The following is a 24,626-nucleotide window of genomic DNA, read 5'->3' as shown; positions in this document are numbered from 1 at the left end:
TTTAAGTTGAATTCTTTAAGAAACATTGTAAAGTCTGTAGCAAAAGCCAGCTTAAAATGTTTGATGATAGTGGTTTTAGGCAGTTCTTAACATTGAGAAAAATTTCAATCTCAGGCACAAGCATAAAAAAAAATCATAATAAGATTTCACTACAACCACACCATCAAGCTACTATGTGGCAGGATAAGTTAAGATAGTCATTTTTTTGTTTCTGAGAAAAAGTCACAAAACTGATAAAAGTTGAATCCATGAGAATGAAATATACTTTTCACTCAGTAACATATGCCATTCTGAAGTGTCACTCAAGCTCTTTCCCTGTCCTGTAGAACAAATTGAAAACCATTGTTTTTTAGCACTGAGTAAAGCACAGCAGTGCTATAAGAAGTGAACACTTGATTGATGGACTTTGAACAATGTACCTTTGAGTTACAGGAAGAGGAAGGACTCTGATCACCTGTTATGTATTAGAAACCAAGCTTTAAGTGTTTTTAAACGTTATTTCATTTACTCTGTGTGGTAATGTAATCAGTTGGTATTCTTGCCATTTTATAAAATGAAGAAACCAAAGGTCAACTATGCAGTTACGGATTTGTGTCTAAGTTCTATCACAGGATCTCAACACTCTAAAATAGTGCTGTTCTAATAGAATTTATTCTATATCTGTGCTGTCAAACAAGGTAGCAACTAGCCTTATGTAGCTATCCAAAACTTGAAAGGTGGCTAATGCAACTGATAATCTGAGTGTTTAATTTTATTTGCTTTAAATTCATTTTAATTTTAATAGCCACATGTAGCAAGCACCTATTACTATTTATCTTACAATGCTTTCTTAAATATATATATTGTATTAATCTTTAATTTCACTTATTCTAGTTTAAAAGTTGAGAATCATGTCTAAATAAATATTATTTATGGGATTTGATTTTTCCTCTTTAGAAAGGGAACTAATAAGTCTTTCATTAACTCTTACTATGCATTAAGCACCTCCTGTGGCAGCTACTTGCTCTGGGCTGTGGAAATGTTGTGGCTTGCAAAACAGACATGCTCACTGTCCTCAAGGAACTTAACAGTTCCATTGGAAAAAATAGAAACAACAAACAATTATAATAGAACATTAGAGAATACATGAAGTTTTAGCTTGGAAGAGACACTGGAGATTAAATTCAAGGAAGTTGTCCTGGAAGAAAACTCTTTGATGTCTAAATAGAGGAAGTTAGCTCTGTCAAGAGACTTAGAGGAGCAGTAAGGAGAGTCTCGTATGGTGGAGGCCTATGGGCCAGAGAGCATGGGGATTCAAAGAAGGGAACGGAAGTTCATTGGGCTGGACTGTGGTGTGTGAGACATGGAGCAATGTGATCCACTCTGTAAGAGTTGGGTCGGCCTTCAGTGCACACAGCAGGGCAGAGAAGGGGATGGCTGGGGCTGGGGACAAGAGGGAGCAAAATAATCAGTGCAATACATAAACCTAGATGATACATAGTTTTAACAGAAAGAAAACATTTTCACAATGACATTTCTGTAGTTCATTACTATTCCTTTATTAACTAATTCAAACTTCAGAGAATTTTCTACATCTGTCAGTAAAATGACCTGTAAACCTGCATCTAGGTTGACTTGCCACCTGCATCTCAGAGGTCTCCCTTTTGTAAACCAATCTGAAATTCCTTTTGGCATGATCATCTTAACTGCCCTTTCACAAAGTTTTACCTTTCTTAAACTGCCCTGTCATTTTATCATAAAGTTAATTTGAAGGATGGTCAGTATAAAAAGCTTCCCCTCAATTTTATGTTCACCTGGCACATCTAGCAGTAGTTTAGTAATACATTTCCTAGCAATGAATTTCAAGAAGCAGTTAGTAGTATGTATTCTCACTCAGTTTCTCCACTAAGAGCTGATCCTTAAAAAGCTGCTTTGCCGGTCACTGGTGGCTCATTCCTGTAATCCTAGCTACTGAGGAGGTTAAAATCAGGAGGATAGTGACTCAAGGCTAGGTCGGGCCAAATAGTTCTTAAGACTCCATCTCCAAAATAATCAGAATAACCAGAGCAAAATGAACTGAAGGTGTGGCTCAAGCAATAGAGCACCTGCTTTGCAAGCCCTGAAAAAGCTGCTTGTACCTATAAGTGATACAGACTTAATAAATGGTGGTGTTGATGCTAGCATTCTCACTCAGCAGTTAGTTTTCTTGTTTGTCTGTTAATCTAATGGGAGATGGGTAAGTTATCACTACTTACACTAAGCTTCATTCACAGCGAAAGCCAGCACAGTAGCTATCACCTTCTGTAGAATGTCTATAGATCTGATTCTTTTTTGCACGTTTAGTTCTTGTTAAATAGTGATGAACGCCATAGTTCTAAAATGATTTGATTAATTTTAACGTTTGGAAACACACCTATAAAATGGGAGGTGAGAACATTATTATGCCTGCAGAAATCACAAGCAAAATTTTTTAGAGATATGCAAAATATGGTTGAAACGTGGAGAACTGAACTATATAAAGGAATGTCAGTCAGTAGACACTATATAATTTCCTCTGTTTTCATGCCTACTATCCCCCTTTTTTTCTGTCATGCATGACAGTTTTACTGTTTTACATGGAAGAGTTGTAAAAAATTAGTATAGTTTTAGTGGCTGATTTTGTGCAACGAACATTAAGTCAGTTCCCATGAACAGCCCCCTGGTGCACTCCTTCCTTAATAAATGCAAACTTTATTTTTAGTAATGACCTTTCATAATATGAGCCTTGATCCGTTGAGATGCTGTTCACTTTTGATGCATCTCCAAATCCCTTTTTTTATGCATTTTAAATCAACACACTTGCTCTGAATTTATGCATGTGGATAGATGGCGATGTAATTTAAACACATCTGTTCAAATATGCATTTCAGATCAACTTGGTGCCGGTTCTCATAATACGATGGAGTTTTTGACGGGTATTATATCCCTAAAGTACACAACAGATGGTATTTATTAGAGAATGAATAGAAATGAAGTTTAAGGATGTTGAGCTTTTTATCTTAAGTCACTCATTTTTTAGTCATAAAACAATAATGATCTGAAGTCCTGTGTCCCTGTGATAAAGCTTTGTGTGAGACTGTTCCCTTTGAGATGAATGTCAGTCAAGTTGAGATTAAATATGTATTGTTGTTGAATAGCCAATATCACCAAAAAAAGTTAGATGAAAAGAGTAGAATAAATAATGGCCTATTAACACTTAGTACTAGCTTCACTAATGCCCGCATCCCCTCAAGGCAAATAACAATTCATAGTTTCAAATTCATTGAAAATATTATTACATTGTAGGGTCATTATTTCAGTGTCCAAAATAATATTTCTTTATTAATCTTTAAAGCTAACTCTTTCTTCCCCCTTCAAATACTTGTACTAGGAACAAATGACATATTCCCACAGTATGTTCACCTTGAATTAGCAGTATGCCAAAATTCATTACCTTTCAGATTTACAAGTTTCAACTGCAAGCTGTACCTAAACAATTCGCATTTCAACAAATTTTTTTAAAATGACATAAACGTGTGTTCCTCTTTCCATGATTCCTTGCACCTCTCTCTCAAGCGCTGTGCTCTCTGCTCCTTCATGAAGATGAGAAGCTGACAAGACCACAGGTGCCCATGTGATGTTAGCCCTCTGTGGGAGACCTGTGATTGTTGCAGGGCTTACGGAGATGCAATAACTAGTTCTTAACATGTGTATCCCTCTCCAGAACTTACGACATTGGGAACCAGTGCCAAAGAGCTGGTTCAGGGATAAGGAACAAAATCTACATTACATACCTTTTTCTTGCGTTTGATGGGAAACTGTGTCCTCACGTCTGCAGTCATGCAAGTAAACCAGACTGAGATTACTTGCAAGCTATTATTGACTTTAGTACACAACACCACAAATAAGTCCTTTTCTCATAGATTTAGACAGAGTGCAAAAGGAAAGCAGTGATCTGTGAGGTAACCTGCAGTTATGTTAGGCAGTAATAGAAAACATTTTAAAGTATTCGAAATAATATTATTGCTTTGCACTGGGAACACGTACATGAATAAAAGATGTTAGCAGGTGTCCTGTGAGCATGGAATCTCATGCTGTTGTGTTTATTGGAAATATGCACGCCATCAACAGATTTAAATTTGTAAAAAGTAATCGAACCAGAAGGTTTGAGTAAATACACTCAGGCTTAAAATCATGTAACTCTTTTAAACTGAATTTCGCATTTGATAAAATGTGAAATTTTGTATCAGATTTCTTTTGCACCTTAGTTTTTTTCCACTATTACTCTCAAAATCATATTTATTGTTCTCCTATTTCAGATTTTCTTTAAAATACTTTATCACTTAACATACAATACTTGCCTATTACATTTGATATTAGATAATTGGATAAAGATTTTTGGTAGCATTTTAAATTTTCAGCTGAATAGGGACTTAATGTTTAACATATCTCTGGCCTACAATATTTGTGGACAGTGGTACATAGTCTGGTGAAATCACATTATTGTAAATGTAAGATGATTATATTTTCTTTGTTGTGGGACTTGGTTTTTTTTGGTGCTGGGGATCAAACCGATGCCTTGCACATGCTATGCAAGAGTTCTACCACTGAGCTCTATCCCCAACCCTAGGCGTTTGATATTTTTACAAACATAATCTGAGATTAAAGACTTTTGGTATGCATTTTGAATCATGTAATATCATTTACTTAATATCATTTACTTTCTGGTGAAAATTTTTTTTCTGGACTATTTTTATCTTCAGTTCTTTTAATTAGTATGGAAAAGTTTGAGCTGAAGTGCTCAAGTCTCTGTCTATTGTATATCTGCTGTAGCTTCTTCCCCAGCATTTCTAACAAATTAAACAAATGAATACCACTTACAGGTCATCTAGCTTATCTTTTAACTTCTTCCTCCTTTCCTACACCACCGCCATCCTACTCCACTACCACTACCTCCATTCTCCCCTTCCTCCTCCTCTATAACACGCGTTTCTTTAGGACCTCGCTGTGCATCAGTCACTGGAGAGGTAAAAATTCGATGTCACCTGGTTCCTGCCCTCACTGCACTTGCAGCCCTTCACTTAGACAACTATCACCTCTGGTGGCACTGGGTACTCTGGTAGGTTAATGGCCTCCCTCTCTTTCTAGTCACTTCCAGGCTTAACATCCTGGTGTCCTGTTGATTCCCCCTTTGACTGCCTCTACTTCTTTCGACCACCACCACAACCTGCCTCACCTAGTCAGTGACCTAATCAGTCATCACTTGCAATGATTGTGCCACTTCCTAGTCCCCTTCACCCTCTCTTTCCACCCAGTATCACTGTCCTAGCTGAAGCCGACATTATCCCGTGTTCCATCTGCTCTCTTTGTCTGAGTCTTCCGTAAGATAGTGAAAGCATCATCTTGCTGGTGTATATCTTTGAAAGTGTTGCTCGCACAAAAGCCTCTGGTAACTTCCTCTTGCTAAACTTCTTCATGCTGGTACTAATATCTTTTTTTTTATTGTTTTACCTGCCCCAACCCCCACCCTTACCACCCACTCCGCCCCTCTCTCTCCCCCCCCACCATGCCCTCAATACCCGGCAGAAACTATTTTGCCCTTATCTCCAATTTTGTTGAAAAGAGAGTATAAGCAATAATAGGAAGGAACAAGGGTTTTTGCTAGTTGAGATAAGGATAGCTATACAGGGAGTTGACTCACATTAATTTCCTGTGCGTGTGTGTTACCTTCTAGGTTAATTCTTTTTGATCTAACCTTTTCTCTAGTTCCTGGTCCCCTTTTCCTATTGGCCTCAGTTGCTTTTAAGGTATCTGCTTTAGTTTCTCTGCGTTAAGGGCAACAAATGCTAGCTAATTTTTTAGGTGTCTTACCTATCCTTACTCCTCCCTCATGTGCTCCCGTCTTTATCATGTGCTCAAAGTCCAATCCCCTTGTTGTGTTTGTTTGCCTTTGATCTAATGTCCACATATGAGGGAGAACATATGATTTTTGGTCTTTTGGGCCAGGCTAACCTCACTCAGAATGATGTTCTCCAATTCCATCCATTTACCAGCAAATGATAACATTTTGTTCTTCTTCATGGCTGCATAAAATTCCATTGTGTATAGATACCACATTTTCTTGATCCATTTGTCAGTGGTGGGGCATCTTGGCTGTTTCCATAACTTGGCTATTGTGAATAGTGCTGCAATAAACATGGGTGTGCAGGTGCCTCTGGAGTAACTTGTGTCACAGTCTTTTGGATATATCCCCAAGAGTGGTATTGCTGGATCAAATGGTAGATCAATATTTAGCTTTTAAGTAGCCTCCAAATTTTCTCCCAGAGTGGTTGTACTAGTTTACATTCCCACCAACAGTGTAAGAGGGTTCCTTTTTCCCCGCATCCTCGCCAACACCTGTTGTTGGTGGTGTTGCTGATGATGGCTATTCTAACAGAGGTGATGTGGAATCTTAGTGTGGTTTTAATTTGCATTTCCTTTCTTGCTAGAGATGGTAAGCATTTTTTCATGTGTTTTTTGGCCATTTGAATTTCTTCTCTGTTTAGTTCACTTGCCCATTTCTTTATTGGTTCGTTAGTTTTGGGAGAATTTAGTTTTTTAAGTTCCCTATATATTCTGGTTATCAGTCCTTTCTCTGATGTATAGTTGGCAAATATTTTCTCCCACTCTGTGGATGTTCTCTTCAGTTTAGAGACCATTTCTTTTCATGAACAGAAGCTTTTTAGTTTTATGAGGTCCCATTTATCTATGCTATCTCTTAGTTGCTATGTTGCTGGGGTTTCGTTGAGAAAGTTCTTACCTATACCTACTAACTCCAGAGTATTTCCTACTCTTTCCTGTATCAACTTTAGAGTTTGTGGTCTGATATTAAGATCCTTGATCCATTTTGAGTTAATATTGGTATAGGGTGATATACATGGATCTAGTTTCAGTTTTTTGCAGACTGCTAACCAGTTTTCCCAGCAGTTTTTGTTGAAGAGGCTGCTATTTCTCCATCGTATATTTTTAGCACCTTTGTCAAAGACAAGTTGGTTATAGTTGTATGGCTTCATATCTGGGTCCTCTGTTCTGTTCCACTGGTCTTCATGTCTGTTTTTGTGCCAATACCATGCTGTTTTTATCATTATTGCTTTGTAATATAGTTTGAAGTCAGGTATCGTGATACCTCCAGCATTGTTCTTTTGACTGAGTATTGCCTTGGCTATTCATGGCCTCTTGTGTTTCATATAAATTTCACGGTAGATTTTTCAATCTGTTTAATGAATGTCATTGGAATTTTGATGGGAATTGCATTAAACATGTAGATTACTTTTGGAAGTATAGACATTTTTACTATATTGATTCTACCAATTCATGAGCATGGGAGATCTCTCCACTTTCTATAGTCTTCCTCAATCTCTTTCTTCAGAGCTTTATAGTTTTCCTTGTAGAGGTCTATTGTAGAGGTCCTTGTAGAGGCTATTGTAAATGGAATTGTTTTCATACATTCTTTTTCAGTTTGCTCATTGTTAGTGTATAGAAATGCTAATGATTTTTCTATGTTGATTTTATATCCTGCTACCTTCCTGTAGCTACTGATGATGTCTAGAAGTTTCTGAGTAGAGTTTTTTGGGTCTTTAAGGTATAGGATCATGTCGTCCGCAAATAGGGATATTTTGACAGTTTCTTTACCTATTCGTATTCCTTTTATTCCTTTTTCTTGCCTAATTGCTCTGGCTAGGAATTCCTGGTACTAATATCTTTTTTAGCTGTAAGTCCTGGTGCTCCCTCCCACTCAGTGCCTTAGCTCTTGCTGTTCCTTCAGTTGAGAGTTCTGTTCACCTTTTCCCTGTATCTATGCTGTCCAGCACCATACCGACAATTGTCTGTTGAACATGTGGAATGTGGACAGTCCAAATGAACTTGGGCCATGCATGTAAAATACCAGATTTCAGGATTTTAATATGAATAAAAGAGGACGTAATCACTCATTAGTTTTTATATGGACTGCATATTGAAATGATAGCTCATATCTATTGGTTTTAAAGTTCCTCCTTTCAAATTGGGCATGTTGGTACACTTCTGTAATCCCTGCTACTTGGGCGGCAGAGACAAGATCATAGTTCAAAGCCAGCCTAGGCAAAAGTCAGTAAGACCCCATCTGAAGAACAAACCAGGTATGGTGGTACTCATCTGTAATACCACCTACTTGGGAGGTGAAGATAGAAGATGGCCCAGGCAAAAACATAAGACCCTATGTAAAAAACAAGCTAAAAGAAAAAGGAGTGAGGACATGACTCAAGAGATACAGTACCTGTCTAGCAAGCACAAGGCCTTGTACCACAAAAATAAAAACAAATACTAATTTAACTTGTTGCTTTTTTCAATGTAACTATTAGAAAGCTTAAAATCAGACATGTTGCTTACATTGTATTTTCACTAGACTTGGCCACGACCACCTGCCTCTGTCTTATCTTCTCTAACTGTAAATTCTGAGTTCAAATGCTACATTCACTAAGGCTTCTTGCATCTCTCTCCCTTCTGCATTGTATGTTACAGGATTTATTGTAGAGTGCTTACTTACTTATTGTGCCTGGAATTGTATTTATTTCCTGTGAGACAGTAAATTACTCAGTGAAGAGCTCAGAATTTGGAACCAAGCTGCCTGTATTCAAATTGCAGCTCAGATATTGCTAGGCTTGTGACCTAGGAGAAATCACATAACCTCTCTATACATCAACAAAGTAATATTTTAAAATTATAGATTAAAAACGATACCTACCACTGGGTGCCAGTGGCTCACACCTGTAATCCTAGTTACTCAGGAGGCAGAGATCAGGAGGATCTCAGTTAGAAGCCAGCCTCAGGCAAATAGTTCACGAGACCCTACCTCAAAAAAACCCATCATGAAAAAAAATGAGGGGTTGAGGGGGCTTGTGGAGTGGTTCAAGTGATAGGTGAGCCTGCATAGCAAGCATGAGACCCCGAGTTCAAACACAGTGTCACAAAAGAAAAGAAAACAGTACCTACCTTTTAGGAGTGCTGGGAGGACCAAATGAGTTATATGGAGAGCATTTTAAACAGTGCTAGCACAAAGTGCTCCATGCTGGTGTGCACTCCATATCTCTTAATGAGGTTTTCCAGGGAAGCAGCAGTGCAGAAGTCTTTTGTTTTTAACACAGAGCACAGTGTTAGGATATAGAAGGTCCTTCTTCTCTGATACCCATTAAATTCATTATCAGCTTAATTGCAGCATTAAGTCCATTTTTCCTTGGGAAGTCACCAAGCCTATAGAGCTTTTCTTTCCACACTTTCAAAAAGATGACTCCAGTGTAGGGGAATGATGTGACCATTTAAATTTCTTTCAGACACCAAAAGTCAGTGTGGTTTTGGTTCTTCATTCCATTTTCATTCTCCTTAGGGGTACTTCCTGGGCAGCATTCTTGGGGACGCTTCTGAGGCTGCCTGCCATTCCCTTTTCCTATGAAGCGTTTCCAACACACTGAGGAATGTCATAGCTGTGTTCATTCAACATGGGTCTCCTCACACCTCTGAAAATTCCTCCACACCCTGTTTTAGTGGCAGTGCTTCCTTTGCATTTTGCTATCTCAGAGTCATTTCCTGTGGCTTTTTATTGCATTCAGTTTATTTATGTTCCTGTTTTAATAAAAATATTGTCATGTATTTAAAGATGATTTTTCTTGATGGCTACATGGAGAATGTGACTTTGTCTTCAGCAGGAGGTAACTTAGGGCATGAAGCAGATGTGATCATTAGTTATGTTTTATACCCAGGGGTTAGTCTCCATTTTTTTGGTCAGAAATTGGTCATATCAGCTGTAATTGGAGCTAGATAGATAGATTGCTGTGGAATGTAAATCCTCATGATTTACAACAAATCTTTCAGTTTGTTGGAGCACATTCCACATCAGAGGTGCCATCTGTGGCTCTTCCATACCTGGCCGGACCCACAGACCTGAGGTTTTTCTAGTGTCTTTTCTCTCTCCCCCTGTCTTATTCCAAATTGTGTCTTCTCTGAGCTCTCGATTCTCCTCATTCCGCCTCCTCCCTTGTATTGTACTATACCTGGCACTGCCATCATGTCACAGCACTGCTCACTTCCACTGGTGGCTGGAAGTGCTGCTCAGTCGCCATTGTATGTGGATTCTGTTTCTTGCCTTTCAGTTGTGTAGATCCTCACCTATCATTGGTTGGATTGAATCCAACTATCTTTAAATCAAGGCCTCATCCTGATAGACCTGACGCCTGGCTGGTAGCATCACACTCATTATACATCTGTTACATACATTGATGGTCACTCACAGATTTTGTTCTTGACTAGATTCTCTAAGATTCTATTCTAAAACTCTTTTGCACATGCAAAAATTATTAATAAAATTAGCTATATTAAATTGCTATAATTGATGATTAATTAATATGAATGGCTAATAAAATTATTGATTATTACTCAAAATAATTCCTAAGGATTATTTAGTTAGCAAGTTCGAGAGGCAGTCATTAGTGGTCAACTCCTGATTTCTCTGTGCAAATACTTCACCTTTCTGAACCTCTGCAAAGTAAACATATCACCTCCTTTCAGGAGTTTGTTTTGATGTTTCTAAGTCCCTCCCAGCTACTATAACAAAGTACCTGTGACTGGGAAATTTATAAACAACAGAAATTTATTTCTCACAGTTGTAGAGGTTGAAAAGTCCAAGATCAAGGCACCTGCAGGTTCAGTGTCTGGTGAAAATACCTTCCTCATACTTGGTTAAGCATTCTCACACAGAAAGGACAGAGAGTAAAGGAGAATGCTCCTTTCAACCTTGAGCCTTTTTTCAAGAGTGCTAATCCCTTATGATTTAACTACCTCCCAAAGGCCATAGCCTTGGAGATTGAGTTTCACTGTGAACTTCTGAGGGGATGCTAGAGGTGAGAGAACATAGAAAGGACAATGAGCATGTGGCCCCTCATGGGTCTTTGTATCCATGAGGTGAATCTGGATTATGTAAGTAGCAGAGATGCTTTACTTTGTGTCCAGGCTGTGAGCTGTGTGGAACTCAGTATCCTGCACTGCTGTAGTGATCCAAAGGTTCCTTGGATTCCTTTGCCAAAAGCAATGTAGTCAGTGCTACTTCCTAGACCTTGTGGGATTTGGGACATGATATAAAGTGTTAAAAATTAACACAATTTTGTTTTCTCTTCAAGCCATGGTGAGATGGTTCTATTAATGGTTCTAGTCTCACAAAGTCGTGTCTCTCTTTTCCTCATTTTGGCACCATTGAAAATGAGTGTGATAAAATCTGAGCTTTTGTGATCTTTTTGTTGGCTGTTAGCACAGATATTCTATCTGGTGAGGATTTTTTTCTCTATTTCCTTTCCTTGGCTAAAATGATAAATGCATAAATAAAGCCCTGGGAGCTGGAGTTCCTAATCCCAGTCCTTCTCTACTGCACACTAGGTCTGTGACCATGGACAAGTGACCTTATCCTCAGTGCCCTTGTGTTTTAACATGACAGTCATCATCTCATAATAGGAATGTAAAGATACGTTCAGTGGGTATTTTTATTTAGTAGCTGTGAGTTATCAGACAGCACTCATGCTTCTAGACAAGAGTCCCAGACAGGTCACTGTGCATTGGCATCTGTTGGTCATTGGTTTGGGGGCCTTTTTGGAACAAATGCATTGGGTACTACTCAATATTCACCATCCATGAGTGGAAGGCAGCTTCTCATTTAAGACTGAAAATGGACCGTAAGGCTCTGCCATATATTGCTGTTCGATCTACAGGTCACTTAACCTCTGCACATTCCATTGCCACATTTATAACAAGGAAAATATTGCCTGTATCAGTGATTACTCTGAGGAGTAGATGAGTCAGTAGATGACAAGCACTTCAAAGAGTGTCTGGCAAAATAAGCATTCAATAACTTTTAGCAATAGTACTTATTCTAGGTTTGGAAAGGCTGGGGTTAGAAAATGCCAGGATTTCAACACAGTAGTGAGCTAGTTCCTGTGTGACAAATGCTACTTTCTTCCGTAAATGATGACTTAGGGATTATTGTGCCCTGATGTTCCCTGATGTGGTGACTTTTCCTGATTTAGGATCAGTAGCACTCAGCCGAACAGCACTGCTGACCAGGGGTGTGACAAGAGGTCAGCAGGCTACCTGGACCAGCTGTGGTGTCAGGAGCCAAGCAGACTTGACTCAATTACCCAGAGGCAGGCAGAGCCACCGATTACTCTGTGCTTTTGGGGACAGTGAGGCATGGTAGGCAGGACTGTGGTCTGGGGACTGGGAAGTAACCACAGTGAGGACCAGCCAGACATGGCAGGAGATGGAGCAGTGTAGCTTTTCCAAGGTGGAGATTTGGCCCCAGTGGGGATCCAACAGGCAGCATCTGAAAAAGTAACAGGCCCTTGACATCAAAACTACAGTGTGTAATGAACAGGCACACTGCCTGTGAGTATCATGTGGCAAAGGCTGGTAGCCACCTGCTATCCCTCTGCCACAATAGCCCTGCAGGATGTTCACATGTGAGACCTTGTCCAGAACATGTCACCCTGTGAACAAATGATTTCAGAACCATGGGACTCATGTCTTCAAGACCAGAAGTAAGCAACCATGACCCCAAATCATCTAGAACCCCGCTTCATCTCCTGCATAAACCTTGCCTTGACTTCCCACACTCCGTATTCACCCTTTTCCCCAAATATCAACTCAAATTTGCCCATAAACTCATTATTTACTATGAGTGTTAACCTAGCCTCAACATTTGAATTATTTCTAGACATCGAAATTTAAAGTGAAGCCGGGGGCATGCATCAACTAATATTAGTACCTGCCTTGTAAGTGTGAAGCCTGACTGAGTTCAAACTCCAGTACCTCCAAAAAATAATTTAAGATGAAACAACTCTTAGTTAACTAACACACCTTTTTTTTTTTTTTTAGAAAAGTGTTCCCTCAAGAAATGATGTCATCATTGTAAGTTGATCCAGTGCCAGTTTGTTTAAACTTTCCCCTAGAGAGGGCTGTCATTTACAAAGCCCAGCGACTCTCCACTTCCCCTCCCTGCCATTGTTAGCTTCCAGAACTTCAGAGTAAAATATTGAGAATCAATCAGTCACCACAAGGGGCAGTCACAAATAATTGAAGACAGCCTGTTGCTGTGTTAAATTCACTTACTCAGATCTTTGTCCATCTCCCCGCCCTCCCAAGTACTTCACCTTCATCCCTTGCCTTTATTGGGAACTTGACTACTGGTTAGGTGACTGCAGAGTGTAGGAATATTTACAAAACAAGCAAAAGCTAAATTTGGCACATGGGCCATAGTTTCCCAACCCGTGATTTCATTAGAGTACACTGAATTTAAAAAACAATGATGTAATGAGTCCAACTCCTAAAGAGTAAAGTAATTAGATTTGATTTAGTGGATTTTATAATTTCTATTACATATGTGTAGCTTCTAGTCTCCATATATGTCTCTCTTTCTCTACACACACACACACACACACACACACACACTCCTATTTATAGATCCATATTCAGTATTATATTTGTGGTTTTTTGGGGATTTTTTTGTTTTGGTTTGGTTTTTTTTGTAGTATAGGGGTTTGAATTCAGAGCTTTGTGCTTGCTAGGCAGCTCTCTATCACTAGAACCACACCCTCAGCCCTTTTTTGCTTTTGTTGTTTTTCAGGTAGGGTCTCAAATTTTTGCCTAGGGCTAGCCTCAAATTCCAATCATCCTACTTATGCCTCTCAGCTGGGATTCTGATAGATGTCATAGTACCAGACTTGGATCATTAGGTGAGATGAGGTTTCTCTAACTTTTTGCCTGGGCTAGCCTCAAACCATGAACTTTTATTTTTATTATTATTATTATTCATATGTAGATACATTATTTGGGTCACCACTCCCCCTGTCCAATGCCCCCCTTTCCTCCTCCCCTCCACCCCACCTACTTCTAGGCAGAGCCTGTTCTGCCCTCTTATACTCCAATTTTGTTGCAGAGAAAACATAAGAGATAACAAGAAAGACATAACATTTTTGCTAGCTGGAGATAGAGATATCTATATAGAGAGATTCCTAGCGTTGCTTCCATGCACATGTGTATTACAACCCACATTGGTTCATCTCTACCAGACCTCTTCACTACTTCCTGGTCACCTTCCCATAGTGGCCTCTGCCAGTTTGAGATTACTGTATTTGCTAGTCTACAGTGGGCACATCAGCCATATTCAAGTTTTAGGTTTCCTTCCCTTCCCCTATTTCTCCCATGGGTGTTCTCCCCTTAGTGTGTAACCCATGTCCAATAATATTACTGCATTTGTCAAACTATGATCTTTCTGATCTGTGCCTCTTGGGTATCTGGGATTACAGGTGTAACCACCACACCCAGATGAAATGTAATGCCTCTGAGTGTTATTTCTTGAGAAGACATCCATTAAAAATAATAATTAGCCTGATTTCTTATTAATAATGAACTAGGTATTAGAAGCAGCTGCATTATGACTTTATAATTTCATAAATTATTCTTCCTGAGACCTGGTGTTTAGTCACTTCCAATTATACTTTCCCATTAAAGAATGCTGTGATCTGGGTTTGAGTCTGTAAAATTTTAATAGGTGGTTTTCTCCAAAGTTTAATTTTAAAAGACTTAAAAAATTTACCCAACTTTGTGGTTTTTGCCCTGTCCTGATATTCTTTTAATTGGTTCTGCTAATGTGAATGCCCTTTCAAATATGAAAAAATAAAGCAAGAGGGAAAAGTTGATTATTTCTGTAATTGGATTTTCTCTTGAATAAAATGATTTCACCTACTTTATCTTTCTGACTTAAGGGATGGGGGCAGGAGACCAGTTTTCTTTCCTATTGTAGTCAGAAGCAGAAAGAAGAAGGTATAGTCTGTTCCAAGGTATCAGAATGGCGGATTGGTTTGGGCTGTAATTAATTATTGATGTTGAATATACTGTGGCCCCTGCTTTCACTCTCAAATCTAAATTTCCACTGTGAGCAAAATAATTCCATCCAGGAAGAATTCTAATTACTTTAGTAATTATCATCTTATCTCTAAATAGAATTCAGACATTTGCTGCAGTTTATGAATGTTAGAAATGTTTCATTTCCTTTTCACCTTGAATAACAGAAAAATACACATTACCGAATCCAGCTTCATTGAACCTTATAATTCATGTTACCATAGAAACAGAAAAACTCATAAGAATTGTGTTAACAGTACCATAGATAGTAAATACCTTCACTCTAACCAGCAGTGTCATAAAATGATTTTAATAACAGATGTGTAAAAATTCCATGAAAGCTAATATGGTTCCTTTAACAGTATTATCCAGTATGCTTACTTTTAATTTTTAAAGCAATATCTTTCATCTTATGTAAGGCCTTGTGCTTATTCCAAAATATTCACTATGGAATGCAAGCATAGTATTACAGGATAAAAAACTTACTTAACATAGTATTTATTTAATTTTTAGTTAACAGTGATGATTCATTTGATTTTTGCTTGAAGCCAAACTGTATATTTTGGATTCATACCAGGTTTAGAAATGTAATGGGTGACATTAATTTTTAGTGTTTCTCTTCTGGTTTCTTCACCCTTTAAGCCTACTTGATAGCTACATTACTTTCTGGGTTTCAGAAACAATTTTTCCAGATACTTGATGAGTTTTTACTGCAGGTATTTTATAGATTGTTTAGTTTGGTTGTATCATTTTAAATTTTGATCTTTCTGAATACCCAGAAATTTGCAAAGTGTTACCAAATCATTTGCCTTAGCATCCTTTCCTTCTGTCATACATGTTTCTTTTCTTTACTTTAAAACAGTAAAATTGTACAAGATTTAACTAGGTGACTCATCTTGATTTTTTTAGCTTATTAAAGCTTTTATTACTTTCAAAAATAGAAAATAATTCAAAAACTAATTAGTACCAAATTTTTCTCTAAGGCTTCTAAAGGCTATATTTGATTACAGACATATATAATTAATACGTTAATTATATGTTAGCATGAAGATTTTGCCTAATATTTGAAACCGTATCTTCAAACAAGTAGATTTAAACTTGTCCCTAGGGGCCAGAAATTTTTGTAAGTGTTCTTCTGTAAAGAAAATTAATAGTTGTTTGTTTACAAGAATATATTTTATATATTGTATTCAGTTTCCAGACAAGTAAGATCGAGGTTTTTTTGTGCCTATCTTTTTATTAATTGTGAGTTGACTACTTTATTCTAAGAGATATGATATGTAAGTATGGTCTCATTAAAGTAGCAGAATATGAACACTGGTAAATTTGATGGTTTTAATTAAGGTTGTGTCAAGAATAGAAGTATTTCTAACAGGATATTTAATATAGCAAAATGGTTAAATAGATGCTAGGAAACTGGAAAACACAGTTTTCATTATCTTTGAAATAACATAATAATTGACACTGGGGACTCTTTTTACATTACTGATTTTCTTTGAGGTTAGCTATATGAAATTGATCACACCCAACCATTATTTTCCCCCAAAAACAAGTACTATTATATGACTCAATTTATAGATTCTACAAAGATACTTATTTCTATTCAGATTAGTCAGATACCTTACTTTCTCTATTTAAAAGAAAATGAATAATATGGATTATAATTAGATCAAAAGATTATCTATTACCCTGTAATCCATTTTTCTAGTATTTTTGGTTACCCAATAGTACTCGCAGAAATATTTAATAATCTTATTTGGGTCATAGAAATCTTTAAGAATCAGAAAAAAACTGTGCCCACTTCCCCCAGAAAAATACACAGACAATTTTATGTATAAATTAAGGGGGCCAAACACCTAGTAGATAAATCATAGAGTGACAGAAACTAAAAATCAAGGGCAGTGTTGGCAAAGCACTTCATTTATTTTGCATGCTTTTAGTCTTTATTCATTAGAAGCATGTCTGTCTAAAGTGGCACAGTATAAATGCATGCCACCCTCTCATGAGCTTATAACAAGGGAGTCATTCTAGGTCCTTAAACAGTGAATAGGACTTAGTTAGAGAGAAGGGTGGGTAGATGGGTGGGTGGATGGATGGATGGATGGATGGGCCGATGGAGAGATGGGTGGATGGGTGGGTAGATAGATGGATGGATATTTATTCACTTGAACAAACTTTACAGAAAGAAAACTGTGTACCAAACTGCTATGTAAGCTGACTACTTTCTCAGTAAAATTATTTGAGCTAAGATTATTTTTAGTTTCCAACTTATATTGACCCACTTTCTATCTATTCAATCACCTACAAAATTCTAGTGTGGTCCACTTATTAGATCTCTTAGGGCTTTTGTCAAGTTTTTCTGCAACCAGAATTTCTTTCAAATCTAGAGCATTTTAAAATTTCTTACACCTTACATGAAAACCAACTCACCAAAATGTCGATGTCTTCCAGTTTTAGTTAATATTGTTTGTGATTAAGAAAGTGGTTGGGTGTGATGGTTCAGTCTGTAATCCTAGCTACTTGGGAGGCAGAGCATGGGGTAGGATCTTGGTTCAAGGCCAGTCTGGGTAAAAAGTTTGTGAAACTCTGTCTCAGTCAATGGCTGGGTACAGCGACATGCATCTCTCATCCCAGCTAAGTGGAGAAGCACAAATATAATTACAGGCCAGGCCAGCCTGGGCATAAAGCAAGACCCTATTCCAAAAATAATCAACACAAAAAGGGATAGAGGCATGGCTCAAGTAGTAGAGCGCCTGCCTAGTGAGGACCTGAGTCCAAACCCCAGTACCACCAAAAGAAAGAAAGAAAATCAAACTGTTCATATTATATAGGCTCTCTTTAAGTATCTTTTATATTGTGGTTATATACTCCTATAATTTTCTAATACTTACTTGTGGCACCACATAAAAAAATGAGCAGAAATAAGGGTCATAGGTATGGCAGTAGGAGAATAGCTCAGGTTCTGGGCAGTCTATACACATGTATTCCTCACTTCTATTAGCAGTCTCTTAAGGAATGAAAAAGCAAATTGATACCAGTTAATACCTGCTGCATGCCAGCTGCACTCATTACTTCACTCCATCCATACAACCATCAAGGAAAGGATGCATTGTAGAAGAACGGTCTGAAGCTCTGCTCAGTGGGATAACCTGTGATAACCAGGTTAGTAATCAGGAGCCCAAATCTGTCTAGGTCTAAACTCTTGATTTCTTTCTTCGGACACTATTGCTGCTTCCTCTGTCTGAGCCATCTGCAAAAAGAAGTAATTGTATCTACCCATTTCTTAATGAATGATGATAATGCTAAAAATAAGAATAAAGTATCTTAGGAAGAATAGATTTAGCTAGTAACGTATTAGATTTTGAAAGTGCCTTTATATTCAGAGTGAGTAGTGGGAAGAGCACACTTTGGGTTGGAAGATTCAAATTTGAATTCTGATTCACAGCAATAGCCTGGTGACCTTACATAAATCTCTTAATCTCTATAGACCTCAGTTATCTTCCCTTTAAAATACAGTTCCAAAATTACAGGGAGGTAAATCACTACATGAAAATTAATAATAATAAATTTTGTTTTCTATGAACTTGTGACTACCCAATCATTGCGATGAGCACATGTGTGACGATTCAGAAAGAAGATCGCCTTGGGCAGTGAATGATTACATTATATATGATTCATCTGATATGAGTCACCTGATATGATAGATATCAGATCCATCCTTTAATTGGTACTGATTTTGTAATTATCAGTGATGTACCTCTCTGAATCTTACTTCTCTAATGGTACTTTCCCCATTTCTTATGGAGACTGAATAGGAACTTATTGTATTAAGCAAGATATAAAGTGTTACCATATTGCCTGTCACTTAGTGTTTATATAATAAATGATGGCAGTTATCTTTCTGACAGGGTTGCAGTAATAATGCCTAGTACACACTGGGCTATGTGGCTACTCTGAGTGATTTTTAACTATGAATTATTTTACTACAAAAGGAAACTGAAGCATCCAAATGTTATGTAAGTTACCTAGAGGCGTGCAACTGGCTAGTGATGAAACACCATAGTTATACAGGGGAAGGTTTTTTCCCCCAGGTATCCATGTTAAAAGACCAGGAATGAACTTCCAAGCTATACTAGTCTTTCTTTGTTTTGATGACTCATTATGACTTTTCAACCCTTATTTAAAGTTTTGATGCTCTTTCTGTTTTTAGCCCAGGTCATTTAGGATTTATTTTTTTCATAAAATGATGAGAATAAATTTAGAGTTCCTGAAAAAAAAAATCCTTAAGTCGATGTGAAAATGTTGAATTGTTTTCTCCTTAAGTTTCCTCTTTCAATAAAATAAAATGACTCCTTCCTTACAGTCATATGATTGTACTTGAGAAATAGGTCCAAGTTTTCTTTCTTCAAATCCTTAATGATTTCATGCCCAAGCATAATTCTTTTCAACTTTGACCTTTCCTTTTAATATCTTTACCTTTTACCCTCTTTGTCCACATTTAATTCTTTAATTATACCTTGTGAAAAGTTCAGCTATGAAGGCGTCCTTACAAAATATTATAGAGGGTTGATTCCTACTTTCTCTCTGTCTTCAGAAAACTTTTCCTCACACTTTTAACAAATTGTGACTTTATTTAGACAGCATACAAGTGCCCAAGTGGAAGTATGAAGTTTGAAGATTGTTTAGTAGATTTATACCGTGGTCCAATTATCATCACAGTTGATTTTAGCCTACTTTCATTGTGTCAAAAAAAAAAAAATCTCTCAATGCCTGTTTGTACATAGTTTTCCTATACTCAGTCCCAGCCAACCCTGATCTTTCTTTTTCTCTCTCATAAGTTTGCTTCTTCTAGAAATTTCATACAAATAGAATCATGTAAGTAGTCCTTTGTGTCTTCCTCCTTTTACTTAAGAATATTTTTGAGGGCTATGGAGTGGCTCAAGTGATAGAATACCTGCCTATCAAGTGGTAGGCCCTGAGTTCAAAAAGAGAATGTTTTTGAGATGAATCCATGCTGATGGCTTTATCGAATGTTTCTCTTGCATTTGTAAGTAAATTTTCATTATGTGTTGTATGGATATGCCACACTTTGTTTATCCCTTCACCATTTGATAGACCTTTGGACTGTTTCCAGATTAGAGCTACTTTGAAGAATGCCCTTTAAAATCCACATAGAAATCTTTGTGGGGGCATGTGTTTTCATTTCTCTTGGGTAGATAACCAAGACAATTTCTGGGTCACTGTCAGTGTTACATTTTACTTTTTAAGAACTTGCCAAACTGTTTTCCAAAATAACTACACCATTTTAAATCACAACCTGTAAAGGATAATATTAACTGTAATGTTTCAGTTCTCCATGTATACCAAAACCTGTTCTTTTTCAGCCCTTTTTCAATAGGTCCATTTTATTGGATGTCTATTTTTAACTTACATTGCCTGAATACCAATGGCATTGAGAAACTTGTTAGGTACTTAGTAACTATTCATGTTTTCTTTAATGAAATGTTGCCCCGTTGTAGGATTGCATTGTTCTTCATTAGTGAGCCATAAGAATTCCCAATATATTTTGGAGGAAAAGGACCTTTTCCTAAGATACATAATTTAGAAATGTTTGCTCCTAATCTATGGCTTGTTTTTGTTTGTTTGTTTGTTTGTCTTTTGTTTTTGAGATGGGGTCTTGCTATGTGGTTCAGGCTGGCCTCTAACTTGTCCTCCTGCCTCAGCCTTCCAGTCTTTTCATTTCTTAAGGATGTCTTTCAAATAAATCCAGTTGAGTTTATCTTGGATAGTATTTTTGGCATTGGTGTTATAGCTAAGATATCTTTGCCTAACTTAATGCCACAAAGATTTTTCTGTATATTTCCTTCTAGAAATTTTAAAATTTTAGTCCTTACTTTTAAGTCTACGATACATATTGAACTTTCTTTTAATTTTGTAAGGTAAAGGATCTAATACATGTAGGGTTTTTGTTTTGTTTGTTTTTCACATATGGTAGCCACTTGTATACCATTTATTGAAAATTCTTTGTCTACTATCTTTATTGCATTAGCTTAGCAGTTTGTTGAAAATTAAGCATAAATGTATAGGTATAGCAAAATAAGCCAGACTCAGAAATACATATATTGCATGTTTTCCGTTATTTACAAAATCTAGATCTAAAAATACAAACAAAAAGACATAATTGGGGAGGAGGGACAAGAAAGGATAATAGGGGAGTGAATAAGATCAAAGTACTTTGTGTATATGGATGAAAGTATCATAATGAAACCCATTGTTTTGTACAATAAAAAGAAAGTATTTTCTCCTTTCATGAGAGATACCGATCTAGAGTTTATTTTTAAGTTATTTCTCTGACTCTAGACTTATAAAATCAGCTCCTTTCTCAAGTATCTTAATAGAGTCTATAAAACTAATTTTATTCTTTCTTATGTTTGTTAGAATTGGGTTGTGTTGTCTGTCTTGATGGCAAGATGTTGTCATTCATTAGTTTGGCAACAGATGAAAGTATATTCACATTTTCTTCTTGAGTCCATTTTCATAATCAATTTCACCTTAAGTTGGGAATTTATTGCCACAGAGTTGTTCTTAGTGTCCTCAATGCTGATAGCATCTCTAGTGTGATGTCCCTTCTTCATGCCTGAAGTTGATCACTTGACTTTTTTCTTTGTCTATTTGGTCCTTTAGTAATTGATCAATTTTTTTCAAAGATGGACCTTTTACTTTCTTTGAATTTTTCCTTATTGTTTTCTATTTCATTGATTTTTTTTCTCTTAACTTTATTATTTCCCCTCTTTATTTTACTTTGAGTTCAGTTTGCCCCTCTCTGTTAGCGTCTTGAAATGAAAGTTGAGATTACTGACTTTTATATCTTTCTCACACAGATATTAAATCTACAGATTCCTTCTAAGGACTACTTTAACTATATAATCATATATTTAGATATGCTGTGTTTTCATTTTCATTCAATTCAAGATGTTTTTCTCCCCTACCTACCTCCAAATTACTTTTCCCAATAGTTTAGAGTAATTGTTCTAAAATAAATCTCAATAGGACTAAAACAAAAAAGTTTCTTTTACTCATGTGTTTTGTTTATGCCTAATAATTTTGGCGATTCTAATTTTCTTTTGAGATAAGTAGCATATGTATTAGTACTAATTTTTTCACATGTAGAATTGAGGCTCATATTTTCTTGACTTAAAAAATAAAGTAATACCACCCTCCTTCATGTTTTTGCCAATAAAACACCAAATTGCAAGTGAAATTCTTGAGAAGAACTAAAATACATTTTAAGAAGTATTCCACATGTTCAAAGTATGGGGTATGTGTGTGTGTGTGTGTGTGTGTGTGTGTGTGTGTGTGTGTGTGTATTCAAGGTAAAATAATTAACTCTTAAAATATTTAGGGTTTTCTTAAATCCCAGTCTGGGGCTAGCAAATAATGAGTCCTCTAATTCCATGTTCCTCATAGATTTTCATAACTAAGGCTAGCACTGCTCTGACAAGGTCATATGCATAATGAGAATAATTCTTACTTTGCTTCCAAGTTATTTAACAAACCCATTTTGCCAGTAAATACAAGACAGAAAAAATAATGGGTCAAATTTTTCCTGTTATTTACACTACTGGAGTATTTTTATTTTCACCTTTCTTTTAGGATTATCTTTTAAAACTATTATGAAAACATAGATATAGAACATTTTTAAAATTTAAGACCACATACTACTTAGTGATTGCATGCATTGTACTCATAGCTTCAATAAATTTGTGGAAATGATAATTTAAAAAATTTGAGCATTTAAAAAAATTCATAGTACCTTAAAAACATTGCTTACTCAGAATTAGCATCTTAAATATTTGGATTAATATTCTGTTTTACACCCCTTATAATTTCCTCTTAGCCACTTTAGTCAGACTTTGTACCACTTCAAACTTCTTTTTCTTTTATTATTCATATGTGCATACAAGGCTTGGTTCATTTCTCCCCCCTGCCCCCACCCCCTCCCTTACCACCCACTCCGCCCCCTCCCTCTTCAAACTTCTTTGATTTCCCCATACCGAGAAGAAATGTTTGCTAGGCAAATTAACAGTGTAAATGTGATTTTAGTTGTCTAACCTAAGGGATCAAATTATTTTCAAGAATGTAAGCAGCATCATTTGCATATTTAAAAATAATGTATAGATGAGCCTCATCTAATGTTAAGATATAGTCTCTGCTTTAAAAACATAAGTAATCAGCATATATTCTTACGGAGTTTGAAACCAATTAAACTATTTCTACTTTAAATATTGAATAGTATAAGTCACTAATTCCTAATAGCCTGTTCCCTCCTGTGTTATTTCAGTCCATTTTATGTGGCAGTTATCAAATACACTCACATACTCATTATCCTGTTCTTTATGAGTCCTATAAAGGGTTGTCTTTTTTTTCCCTGCTGGTCCTGAAGGCCAAAGTAAGCAGGTGTTGCATCATACTGAGCCAAACCAACGGGTCCAGAACGATGGGGACTCAGCAAGGGGCTTTCCTTTGGGAATACCCCATGATCTATTGCCAAATTCATTCCAATTCATAGATTAGGACAATAACCAATTGTCTCTATTTACGTAGGAATTGCACAGGCAGTTTCTAAGAGCATTTTTAAAACTTTTTTTTCTTGGGGAGATAGACTTGTCTGTCATTATCTGCTGTTACCTGTTTTGTTTTTGTTGTGGTTTTATTTGGCCAGGTGTAGTTAAAAGACAAGTGTAAACTAGCTAATTGAAAATCCACTTATAATATTTTTCTGTCACATGTGCTTTAGTCTAGAGAAATGAATTTTCAATGTACATCTTACTGTAGAAGCATATGACTTTTAGTCTTTTCAAATGTAGTATTGATTATCCTTAAAGAAGAAAAAATGTGTTTATGTCACAGTAAAAAATTTTAATTTTTTTTCAAATATACCATTTCATCTTTCTGTATGATCATTGTCTCTTTTCTGTTTATCATCACAGAGAAAAGTTCTAGTCCTTAGAATCTACCTTGCCAATTACATTTTAGCCAAATAAACAATTAGATGAGACAAAATAGGCTTCAGGAACAAAATATTCTCTAAAATAAATTTGTCATATTTTTACACATGCACAAAGTAGTACACAAAGTGTGGAAGGCCGTTGTTTTTATTGAGTTGTTTGTATTAGGAACTCAGTAATTTGACTTTCCTCATTTACATCCCTTGCTCTCTCTTACACCCCAAAACTGTTGGGTTCATCTGTCTAGAACTGCATTTAGATGACAGGAAAATCAATATAAGTATTTGTTTTATGATTTGAAATATTTTTCCTATTGTTCATGGTTCAAAACATTTGAGTGTTACTGTCATTCTGTTATTGTTACATTGTTAAAATACAAGAGGACATTGTATCATACTTCAAAGACACTGAATGGCCACAGTGAAAATGACTTCCAAGCCACTCACATTTTGGCCTATCAAAAACAAACTCAACTTGCTACCCCTCCTGTGCTAAAAAGCTTTTAGTGTTTTGGGCTCTTAAATATGAAAGAGCAGCAAGAATTGCTGTTCATTGATGAAAAGTCTCAACCATCAATGAGATCAAAGTATAAATCTGGAGGAAATAGATACAAATACAGTGATCAAAAAATTTGAGGAAAATTTTTAATATCATCAGATAAAT

General features: G+C 36.5%; 1 protein-coding gene across 6 annotated transcripts in view; it reads left to right on the top strand.

Annotated features, from left to right (window-relative positions):
* Window positions 1-24,626, top strand: part of Cdkal1 (CDKAL1 threonylcarbamoyladenosine tRNA methylthiotransferase) — a 615,415-nt gene that overhangs the window by 408,433 nt on the left and 182,356 nt on the right. For 5 of the 6 annotated variants that reach the window (XR_012450736.1, XM_074082798.1, XM_074082795.1 and 2 more), the window contains exon 12: window positions 12,928-12,960. The exons of the other annotated variant lie outside the window; for it this stretch is intronic. Coding sequence is in view for 4 of the 5 variants with exons in the window: in XM_074082798.1 (XP_073938899.1) it covers window positions 12,928-12,960 (33 nt within the window). In the remaining variant the exon portion in view is untranslated. The remainder of the gene's footprint in view (window positions 1-12,927; window positions 12,961-24,626) is intronic. 6 annotated transcript variants of the gene reach the window in all.

The sequence above is a fragment of the Castor canadensis genome, chromosome 8, assembly GCF_047511655.1.
Source record: "Castor canadensis chromosome 8, mCasCan1.hap1v2, whole genome shotgun sequence".
NCBI lineage: Eukaryota > Metazoa > Chordata > Mammalia > Rodentia > Castoridae > Castor > Castor canadensis.
This window is presented reverse-complemented; position numbering and strand designations above follow the sequence as displayed.